The 12269-nt window shown below is 38.5% G+C and overlaps 1 protein-coding gene across 1 annotated transcript; it reads right to left on the minus strand.

Annotated features, from left to right (window-relative positions):
• Positions 1-1824: 1824 nt before the first annotated feature.
• Positions 1825-12026, minus strand: LOC107590710 (glutamate receptor ionotropic, NMDA 2A-like). Its single transcript, XM_016279615.1, is given in 11 exon segments — positions 1825-4049; positions 4051-4134; positions 4558-4796; positions 5793-5980; positions 6111-6271; positions 7472-7701; positions 7887-8012; positions 8120-8273; positions 8894-9059; positions 9308-9510; positions 11853-12026. Coding segments are annotated over 11 exon segments (2346 nt in total). The 5' UTR covers positions 11964-12026; the 3' UTR covers positions 1825-3365.
• Positions 12027-12269: the final 243 nt, after the last annotated feature.

Raw genomic sequence — 12269 nt, forward strand, 5'->3', positions numbered from 1 at the left:
ACGCATCTATTTGGAATACACACAGAGTTTCAGACTGTCTGAACAGCTCTTTGTCTGCTTTGAAGGTCAGCAGAAGGGGAATACTGTCTCCAAACAAAGGATCTCCCACTGGGTTGTGGATGCGATCCTTACTGTCTATCAGGCCAGAGGCTTACCATGGCCACTGGGTGTAAGAGCACACTCAACCAGGGGAATTGCTGCTTCATCAGCTTTAGCAAATGGTGCCTCATTAGCGGACATTTGTAGAGCTGCAGGGTCGGGCTTCACCTAATACATTTGCCAGATTCTACATTCTGCGAATGGAACCAGTTTCATCCAGAGGTTTGAGCACTACCTCTTGAACTCAGGTGGCTGGTATAGTTTAGAGCTTGCATTTAGTGACTTCCCCTCTCTGAGGTGATAATGTGTGCTTACTGAGTCCAGTTCAGTTCCTTCTTATTAACCCTGGACTAACCTTCCATCACTCAAGCACTCCCTTACATAACTGAGTTTAGTGGAGGAACTTGCTATAAGAATCCATTATGAGCAAGTATCCCTCAAGTGAACTATCATAATGGATTAGTGCTCCATATGTTGTGACTCCCTTTGGCGGCCCCATATGTGTATTAGTCCGCTACTCTGTTCCGAATAGGATTCAGTGTTTCCCCTAGACAGAGAGTCCGTCTGTTGCAGTTTAGCAGCTGTGGCGTTTAGTATAGGGACCCCTAGTGTCTGAACTTTGACACAACGTCGAAATGACCGACTGAAAGTGAACGTCTCAGTTACATATGGTAACCCTCGTTTCCTGATGGAGGGAACGGAGACGTTGTGTCCCTTATGCCACAACTCTGAACTACTTCTGAGTGGTTTGAGACACTTCTCGACTCCTCAGAACAAAACGAGAGAGCAAATGTCACGCTGGCCTATTTATACCCAGATGTCTGGGGTGTGGCCAGCTATGCAAATTTTGCTTGCCAATTTCATTGGCCTTTTCTCAAATTATGTCATTATTACACTATTTTAATATAATGAATTCTAGCAGTGGATCAAGCAAGTGTAAATTGGTCTAAATTTGCATAATGGAAGGGATGTAAATTATGTAAAACATATCAATGTGCAAATAGATTTACTCAAAATCTACCTGTAAATACAAATGCATACTGGTTGTGTAAACCACTACAATCTAATCACAACCCATCTACTCTTGACATTAAAATATCCTACGGTGTCTGGATGTTGTTGTCTACATTCAAGTGAGATGTTTATGCACATATACATGGCCTTTTCCATGGAGGCTTATATGAAATATGAATATGCTAGTATTTCATAGACACTAATGAGGTCAAAAACAAACAGCTAATTTGAATATTTCTTGAGAGTGTAAACACAAGAACGCCTATCCAGATGCAGAATGAAAATGGTTAGAGGCAGACGTGTAACATCTGACAGACTGACCTTATGAAAAATGCTTCTCTTTTCTAAAGTCACAATATATTCTTTATTATTTTCAAACCATGTTTGTGTGGTGCGTCTAAAACCCGGTATATACCCTGGAATGTTTATGTCACTTCGTTTCAGACACAGCAGTGAAATCACAGCAAAGAAAGGTGATCCAGTTAACATTTGGTCATACAACAGTTTTATGGTTGTATTCAAATGAGAATCAAAATCACATCTGAGATGAATCCATATTTTCACATTCACTGTAAACATATACTCCCATTCACATCAAAATCAAAAAGAACAATTCTAAATGTTTGACCATAGAGAAGATTAACATGCTGTTATCTTTTTTCTTTTAAATATATACACAATTAAATCACATTAATAAATTAATTCCACATGTATAACAATTCATAAAATGAAAGGAATGAATAATAAAACATATTAAAACTAGGAAAATTTCATACATAAATATAATATTGCAACCTGATATTGTGCATATCGCTGGAACGACCATTATATTCAAAACAACCACAATTTTTTGTGAAGTATGAGTGTGTGGTTTGATTCTACAGGAAGTGATGTGTTTGTGTGATCGAGGCAATAAGTAATTTTTTATATCTCGGTGGTTCTGTATTGACATCATTAGTTGGTGTGGGCTTTTACCTTGTCTATGCCTCCTCTGAGTCCCTTATGAACACAAAAAGACAGTATACCTATTTTTCTGTCACTTCCCTTCATTTCTTTTCCTGCCGTCTTCTTTTCTATAACACAATAAATATACTTTGCACACCTTTTCCAAATATTTGGCAGTGTATAAAACTGTGTATAAATTGACTATCACTTTTTTCAATATTCTAGACAACTATAGAAATATGCTCAAGAATTTAGATTAATGAAAATTTAGATGAATGAACATTGAATCTTACTACACTCTTGTGCTGTGAGCAGAGAAGTGTCTTCCTGCATTTGCATTCTGCATGCAGGCAAGGTACGGACAGATTCAAGGGTGGGGAGGGTCAAATACTTTTTCCACTTGGTGTCGTCAGAGACACGAACGAGTCGCAGGTCTTGTGAGCACCGAGTTTACCTTCTCTGAAATTCCCCAACATACTTGATTTCAGAGATTACACCCGAGACTAATCATACAGGTAGTGCATTTTGTCACAGTTCAGGCTGGAATGGAAATCTAATCTTTGAACTCTGAACAGTCTTTGAGGACCGTGCCTCAGTGCAGCTTTTACATCGAAATGCATTTGTACATGCATTTATAAGCTGTTCAAACAGTGTAACAGATGTTCTGCTGCCTTTCCAAAAACTCAATCAGGTTTGGATCTGCTAAACAATTTTTTTATTTCAGAGCATGTGATTGTGTGCAAGTACACTCCTGTCATTTATGCTATTACTTTGTATGTGGTATTCCTTTTGTTTTGGTCAAGAGATTCTATTTTATACCTAACGTCGTCCTTTCAGTAGTTTGAGATCATGTTTTGTTTGTGCCTCTTGCATGTGCATGTGTATTTTTGTGTGTAAAAGTGCAGAATGTGGATATTCATGTATGTTTATATATATTAAATTTTTTTGGTGGCTTGTGTTGCGTGAAAAAGGAAACTCTTTGGAGCTGCCCCTGTACTTCCAAGCAGCTTTTGCTGCTCTTCCTTCATTCAAAGGCGCAAGAGCGTCCTGCCCACCATTTTTGATGTTTACTGGAAGACACAGAGCTGCCGCTCGACTAGAGGGGAGGACCTGATGTAAAGTTGAACTCTGACTTCTGTTCAGACAGATAAGTCCAAGAAGGGAAACAAAATATATTCCAGACTTGCTTGCCTTATAGTCAAAAAGCTTTACAATCCAGCCAAGAGTTCCACGATTAAGCCATATCCTGGTGGAAATATCCATGCATGACTTTTCATAGTCTTCCAGACCTCGTTGCACTCTCTCTATCAGACATCAGATTCAATGCTTGGCATCCTCTTGTAGACACGCCGAGCTCCCCCAGCGCTCATTGCTCTGGGAGTGGTGTATGTGGCGACAGGGGGAGGGGCTACATAAGGCATGACATGCTCAGAATAATAAAGTTCAGGGGTTGGAATCCCCATGCCGAGCACATTGCCATCAGCCTGGCCTAATGTGAGCGGCACAAGCTGCTTATAAATGTCTGTGGAGCTGCGGCCGTGAGCTAGACGCTGGTCGTCACGAAGCGTCTGGAGAAATGGGTTTTCAGTTGGACGTGCCGGATACATTGACTTGCTGCGACGACCAATCCCGAGTCCGCTGACACCCACCCCCGCGAGCGTGTGGTTTAGGTGAACCGACTGATTTTTTGGGGGCTTGTCCGGGATCAGAGTCGCCGAGGGAACATTGGCGTATGGCGTGTTGTCCTGCAGACTGACCCGCCGTGAGGAACTCTTCTGGGGCAGATTCTCATATGAGTGCTGGCGGATGATTATACCCTCATTCTGGTAGTGACTAATAAGACCATCGCCTTCTTGGTCACTCTGGGGAAGATAGGCTGTGAAGGAAGCATCAGGCTGAGGGAGAAAAGGAGAGAAGGCCCTGTCAACACTTCTGCCACCAGTGCCCCGTCCATCTGGATAGAGGAATTGATCTTCGCTGATGTCATACAGGTAACATGTTGGCCTGAGGACTGAAGCCCAACTCTGGGGTTTTCTTCATCTCAATATGGACACCGTGAATACAGCTCCAAATCCCCTATAGGTGGAATGGAGACAGAAAGGATACAGAAAGAAGTTCATACGTGGAGGCTAACACCCAAAAGTACATATTAACACAATATTTCTCAATATAGTCCAACTGTATTTTTCTTGGGCCTACAACTCTATAAATCAATGAAATAAAGTAATATATCCTGCTGTGACAAACGACCGCACCCTGTAACTATATTCTAGAGATGGTGGCTGGTGCTATTATATTCTGTTATATAAGCTCTTTCTTATTTCGCAGCAAAAAATGTTTGTCAGCACATAAGCAGCAATTCCTACACTGATGAAGCTTTAAGACGACTGTGGTAAACAGCCACCATGACATGTTAATATGTCAAGATTGAGCAGATAATGGTTGCCTTCAGCAACGGAACTTCTCTAGTTAATTTACCATTGTGTTTCTGTGACATACCCTGCTGATAGTGAAGAGAACTCCTGGCCGACCAGAACAGAGACCATTGAAACAGTAACGTAGCCTCCAGTAGAAGAGGTGCTCCCAGACAAAAGTAATTAGCGACAGAGCCATGGCAGCCGCAAGCATATAGAACACACCAGCCATATTATCCACATCCAGCTGACTGCTCATCACTTCATTCTTCTCATTATGACAGATACCAGTCAGCCACTGGGCCTCCAGCTCTTCCATCTCACCTAATACACAACACAACATCACAGATTTAATGCTTATGCACAGACTCACAGAAAAGCAGGCTCGCATTTCTATGCATTTCAGGCAAGCTCCCGATGCAAAGGCTGTTAAATAGGTAGCAAAATAATTTTGCTTTGCGAGATATCTTGTTGAATAAACCAAATAAAAAAACTATATTTTTTAAAACCTAAAATTTTTCTAAAAATATAGTTAAATCTGAAATAAATATACTGAAAAAAATTGCCAAAAAAATGTATACTCAGAATTTACTAGTGAATTTCACAATGAATTACAAAGAAATAGCAAGTAACACATTGAATTAAATGTGATTTTTTTTAAAGTATAAACATAAGTATACATTTTCTTGTAAAAAAAACACTCCAATAATCTTTATTTATAACTTTGAAAAATCATTTTTACAGTGTATTTACCTATGATTTCACTCCCTGGAATATCTCCTTCTGATTGGTTGCTTGCAGCATTCTGCAGTCAATTTTTTTTAATAATTGCATATTTTAAATTGCATATTTGACCTCTGTCCCTGGCTATCAATCTCCTACACTGTTGTAGTTTTGCTCACTTTCTTCTACCATTCAAAAGTTTGGGGTCAATAACATTTTTCTAAATGTTTTGAAAGAAGTCTCTTATGTTCATCAAGGCTGCATTTACTTTATCAAAAATACAGAAAAAATTTAAAATAATGGTTTTCTATTTGAATATATTTTAAAATTAGTATCAGTATTTCATGTTCAAGCTCACATCTATTCTAATCAAATGAGTCACTTGTAATTCATGATATTTATGCTGCACATCTGGGTGAGTGTTAACAGGTTTTATCCTGTTTCGAAACAATCATTTATGAAGTTACATTTAATTTAGGATGCTGCCTATGAAGAGAACAAGGAATCTCACTAAGGTTAGGAACAGAGATAGTGTTTAATACAGAGGTCATGAAATAAGTGAAATAATAGAAAAGAAAAGCAGGAAAACACTGATACCATCTCCAATGATCCCGAGGATAGCAAGGTCAACCAGACGTTTCCAGTAGGATCCTTTCTGCAGGGCAATGCCATATCCTGTTGTGGCAAAGATGTAGCCACTGCCAATAGTTACTAGCTTACAGCCATCATCACGCCCCGCCATATAGTTGAGCACAGCAGCGTCATATATGAAAGCATCCAGTTTACTGTACAGACCAATAAAGCACAATTAGTGGCTTATATATATATATATATATATATATAGAAAAATTAACATTATGTCTACCAGAAATAATCTTGTTGGCAATGCAAAAAATGTGCATATCCCAGTCGTACCCTGTCTTGAGGCTGACCAGTGCATCCTGAACTCCAGTCTGATGGTATTTCACCATGTATTGGTGCATGTCTGGGTAGTTTTTCCTGATGTTTCGCTCTGTGCTCCCATTAGGCACGGTTCCGAAGCGAAACGGTGGTGAATAGGAATAGGGGCTCTGAAACTATAAAACAGAGAAAAAAAATACATCAATTAAATGAAGAACAGTGAGGGCAGCTTTAAGAGATACATGGAGGGAATCAATACAAGCTCAAATACAGAAATATATCCGGGGAGATAAACCTAGTAACTGGTGTAGTTCAGACACTCCATCTTGTAAATTTATAATGACATACGGACGCTTTCTCAAAACCTAGTGAGCTGCCAACTAGACAACACACTGTAAAATATGTTTTGTCAGGTAGCCTAGAAAATGTGCCTTATGTGGTAACATCTAAATTAAGTGTTTTTTTTATTTGAGTCAGAGAAATTATTTTTTATAATAATACATTAGGTTACACAAAAAAGTAATTTTTAATGTGAAAATAGCTTCCTATAGCACCATCTGCATTTTTGTACTGAGCTCAGCAACAAATGATAGCCAAGATGGCTGACAGAGAACTTAGAACTTCAGTGTCAACAAGACACAACTGCTACCAGTGATGTCAAGCACCTATTTTTTGAGGAGGCGCGAGTGCCAGCCCTGCAGATTCCTTGGCAAGATAAGACATTACTAAAAGAAAAACACACATTAACTACTTAAAAGTTCTCTACATACACTACCATTCTACAGTTTGAGGTCATTAATTATTATTATTTATATATTTTTAAACACAATCATACTTATATTCAGCAAAAACACATGAAATTGATAAAAGGAGCATTAGAGACATTTGTAATGTTACAAAGGATTTCTATTTTAAATAAATGTTGTTCTTTTGAACTTTCATCAAAGAATCCTGATGTAAAAGTGTATAAAAATATATTTAAGCACAACTGCTTCCAACATTGATAATAGTAAGAAACGTTCCTTGAGCAGTAAAGCAGCGTATTAGAATGATTTCTGAAAGATCATGCGACACTGAACACTGGAGTAATGATGCTGAAAATTCTGCTTTGCCATCACAGAAATATGTCCTATTTTAAAATATATTAAAATAGAAAACATTAACAACATTTCACATTATTACTGTTTTAATATTTTACTGATCAAATGAATGCAGTCTTTTAAATGGTAGAGTGAATATCAGACAGGATAATCTAGTCACATATTTTATTTCCATCCTGACATATAGTTACAGGAATAGATATGCATACAGGTTAGAGTTAGAGAGACAGTAAACAGTAAGACAGCTCAGTATATTTCACAATACACAAAAAATACCTTTCTGTCACTGAGCCCTGTGACTTGATCCACAAACTCCTCTTGGATCATAAAGGCAGCCAAGTTGGCAGTGTAGCTGGCCAGGAAGATCACAGCGAAAAAGGCCCAAATGGACACAATAAATTTACTGGTAGTGCCCCTGGGGTTCTGTACTGGGACAGAGTTGTTGAACACCAGACCCCACAGCAGCCAGATAGCCTTACCAATGGTGAAGGAGGGTCCATGAGGGTCTATAGAAATGCATAACAAGAAAGAGTGAAACTCGGTGAGTAGGAAGTCATAAGAGTTTTTTGGATCTACAGATACTCTATCTTGACAGATACTTTAATCTTGAGATTTTAAAATTTTAACTCTGCATTCTGGCTGTTTCAAAGCAGATGTAGGTTGACTGTGTGGTTGAGGTTGTGTATCATACCTTTGCCCTGTGCTAAGTTTCTATTGAAACCGAGCGGACTGATGAATTCAAAGAGGAAAACAGCGATTGCTGTGACGATGAGTAACATGACAAACATCATAACCCACACTGAAGCACTGAAGGGTTCTGAGGGAGGAGAGAGAATAGAGAAAATGCATGGGGTTAAGGCAGAGATTACCAAAAAAAAAAAACTGGTTCCAGAGGGATTTCAATCATATTATTTCATCCATTACCTAGAAACGCAGAGGGTGACACCGTTCCATTGTTACGTGACACCATTACGCTTATGCCTGTCTCGACAAATGGGACAGAGAAGTCTATGGCCTCTGACCGCTCTTCATTTATGGTCAATGAGCCCACAGCCATTATAGCCTTTTTATAGACTACCTATACAGCAGAGAAGAGAAAACAACTTAATAAACACGCGTGTATAAATATATAAATAAATAAATATATATATAGTGGAAGACAATAATGGATGGATGCATGGATAGAATGATAGACTAAAAGAATGACAGATTGGTAGACAGACAGACAGATAGATATATAGAATAGATAGACAGACAGACAGACAGACAGATAGACAGATAGATAGATAGATAGACAGACAGACAGACAGACAGGCTGAATGATGGATAGACAGACAGAATGAAAGACTGATAGATTGATAGACCAATGGACAAACAGAAAGCCAACATATAGATAGATAGACAGACAGACAGACAGACAGATGGACAGATAGATGAAAGATAGATAGACAGACCAAAAACAAATAGATAGATAGAATGATTGACAGACAGACAGAACAACATACAGACAGACTTAATGATATACAGATAAACAGGAAGATAAACAAACAGACAGACCGATAGTACAAAAGATTGTTAGATTGATAGAGAGACAGAAAGATACGTAGATAGACAGCCAGACAGACAGGGAAAACTGACATCCATGTGACTGAAATTAAAACTGATGATTCACTCATTAGGTTATTTAAAGTGACTAACCTCCCCCACCATGCCGTTCCACACATTATTGATCTTCTTTCCATGTTTGCCATTTGTGACCAGGTAAAGATCATAGGTGAACTTTACATTTCTGGCAATCTTCTTCAGGATGTCTATACAAAAGCCCTTGCAGCACTTCTTGATATAGGAGCCCTCTGTGATATTACTGCAGCATATACAGGCACAGCAATACAGAAAACAGCTGATACTGAGAAAGATTGAAGATAACTCAATCTAATAGGTTCTAAATATAAAACACAAAAGTTCATAACCACATTAGAGACTGCACAATTATTTCTGTATTGCCCAGGAAAAGAATGCTCTCATGCTAAAGGTTAAGATAGTATGCCTGTGGAACTAGATTATTCAAATTAGTATTAGCTGCAAAAGTTAAATAAATAAAACTAAACTCACTCTTTAATGTGTTTCCGGCAAGGTACAGAGTTACGCGTGCATGTGCCAGTAAGAATGTCCACATCATCCACTATAACAAAGGGTCTTTCCTCTAGAGTCACAATGCTCAAGTGGTTCTCATCAGCGTCTATGTCCCCGAATGAATTATAACGTGGCCAAACTGGAAACTTCAACTTCAACGTGTGGTTTTCCCATCGCCCCATCTGTAGACATACACACATAAATATTGGCTCACAAATAAACAAGGTCTGAAGGTTCTACTAAAGTGGCCTCCATTAATATAAGTTTGGGGAGGAAAATTTGATTTTGTGCTCTTCAAAACAAACCAAAGGAATGTTACACTGTTACACTTGTATATTTTATCCAGCAAGCAAATAAGTCACTGGGACCCAGGTCTATCTTTCCTTCAGCCTTCTGTATTACATGTCATCTCATTTACTGTCTTTGTTTACCATGCACTTATGCTGTATGTGGTTGACAAAAACAAACTGTAATGTCTAGATTTGAGGGTTTTACACACACACACACACACACACACATATATTTATATATATATTACGGTGGCAGAGAAGTGCAAAGCAAATCACAATTCTGAAAACAAAATAACAAATTACAAATGCAAATGCAAGTCTAAAAAACAAAATAACAATTCAGAAAGCACAACAACAATTCAGAAAACACAATGATAAATTCGAAAACAAAATAACAAGTCAGAAAACACAACGACAAATCCGAAAACAAATTAACATGTCAGAAAACACAATGACAAATCAGACAAACCGGAAGAGGTAGGTATAGTTTGAGACAGCGCCATTGGTTTGGGATTACTCACCGCTGACTGGACGAGACATCTGTCAATCAACGTATACAGGAAGAACCAGCCGAAGAACAGCAGAGTCGTGGTAGAAAGTTCGGAGATGGTATTAAAGTAGCTCAGTTTAAATGTATTGTATGAATTGCCCTTATTATGGAATTAAAAATATGGAGTGTCTATTTACATTTAGTTAAAAGTGGCTGTAAAACATCAGCTCCAGTGGCGCAGATGGCTAAGTGCTTGTCGCTTGTCGAGATTTGAAAAGGGAGAAAAAAAAAGTTCGGCAAAAGGCGGGATCGAACCCGGGTCGATCGCATCAAAAAGCCAACGACATGCGCTTATCCATCTGTGCCACTGGAGCTGATGATTTAATACCATCTCCGAACTTTCTACCACGACTCTGCTGTTTTTCGTTAGCAAATTTTTTTTTATTTTTTTATTTTACCATTGAGCCTATGTCATGTTAATAATTTCGCACATTGTTTTGCCTGTGCAGTTCATGGTAATATTAATCAATGTTAATGTTGGATTTACAGGACATTTTTGTTACTTTTGTACAATAACCAATTTTAGTTGCAACTTGAAATTCTAGATAATATCGGGGTCCTCCTCATACAAAACCAGTTATGAAATCACAGTTTTAAACAGTCCTGTGTGGTAAAAAATTATTTTTAGAAGTACGACAGTGTCTTAAAACTACAAATTACAAAAGAACAAAAGCTGTTTAAAGTAGTTTGAGATAGCATGGCAGACTGTGAGATATTGCTGTTTCTGCTTGAAATGTCATGTCAACTCATGTAACAATGTGTCAAATGTACCCCATGCACTCTTTGTGCAAGTTATGCGTTACATCAAGTGTGTTTGTTACTTTGTTGCTGCTTGATATGCCATGTCAGCTACCCATGTATTGACAATATGTCAAGTTTACCCCATGTATGTGCACTGCATTCTTCATGCAACAGTTATGTGTTTCCGTCAAGTGCATGTGCTCGTCTATAAGCTCCGATTACACGATCGGCTCACACCCTGTTCTAGCCCTGCTGCAGTGAGAAATGATTAGTGTCACACTTTTCACACAATCACTGCAGGGTTTTAATGTGAGTGTGTGTGTGTCTTCACACACACTGCAGGGCACTGTCAAAACACACAGCATCCAACACACCTCAAAGAAAAAAAAACAACTCATTAAAAGAATGCATGAGTGAGCAAACGATTACGAAAACGAGTGTGTGAAGCACCGAGATAGAATAGGAGAACATGTAAAGCTAATTAGAGAAAGGGCACAAAGACAGAGAATGGATTACTGTACAAAAAACAAGCAAAATATTTATGCTAATAGCCAAAATAGAGAGAAAAGGGGCATTAACCAGCACAATCAAATTGGATGGAGACACATGTGCACTCTTCCCCAATTTAAAGAAGTAATTTCAAAATAAATCAGTTATGAAACCAATGCCTTAATAAGGGCTATTTTCACTCTTTATGACTAAGTAAACAATATTTTAAGTCATGTGCATGAAAAAACCCCAGGCTGTGAAATGGAAAGTACAAATTAAATGTTATTTTTCTTTAATAGCAAAGTCCAGTGCATTTTCAGTCACAGTCACAAAAAGGCTTTGAGCTAGTAAACAGAATATTGATTGATTGCTTATGTTCCAGCATCCCCTTACAGGCAAAGCTAATAGAAGAAAATGAAGATTTGGGAGGGATACAAATATTAAAGGCTCTTACCTTCTCCCATTCCCTCTGCGTGTTCAGAACAATGACAACAAGTTTGGGATTGACTTGGTAGCCATCATCCATGAACGAATTATCTCTGCCCCCTAGATTGACTCCCATCATATATCTGCAACACACACAGACACAAAAACCACAAACAGTTAAATATCAGCAGAGTTACAAGATGCTTTAAGGTTTCAGGGCTCGACAATAAGGACTGCCCGATGGCCCGGGGCCAGTGTGAAAGACGCTTGGGACAGTTGACGGATTTGTCACTGGCCCAATCGGGTAACTGCTGCATCGTTACGAAAGTTTAACATCTGCATGTGTTTTTAAGCCTTGCTAATTAACCAATTCAAGTGATTTTAAAGCATTCAAGCAAGACACGAAAGACAATTCCATTCAGTACTCACGCGCTGTTCTTTGTGT

This window comes from Sinocyclocheilus grahami, unplaced genomic scaffold (genome assembly GCF_001515645.1).
Source record: "Sinocyclocheilus grahami isolate Dianchi unplaced genomic scaffold, SAMN03320097.WGS_v1.1 scaffold132.1, whole genome shotgun sequence".
NCBI lineage: Eukaryota > Metazoa > Chordata > Actinopteri > Cypriniformes > Cyprinidae > Sinocyclocheilus > Sinocyclocheilus grahami.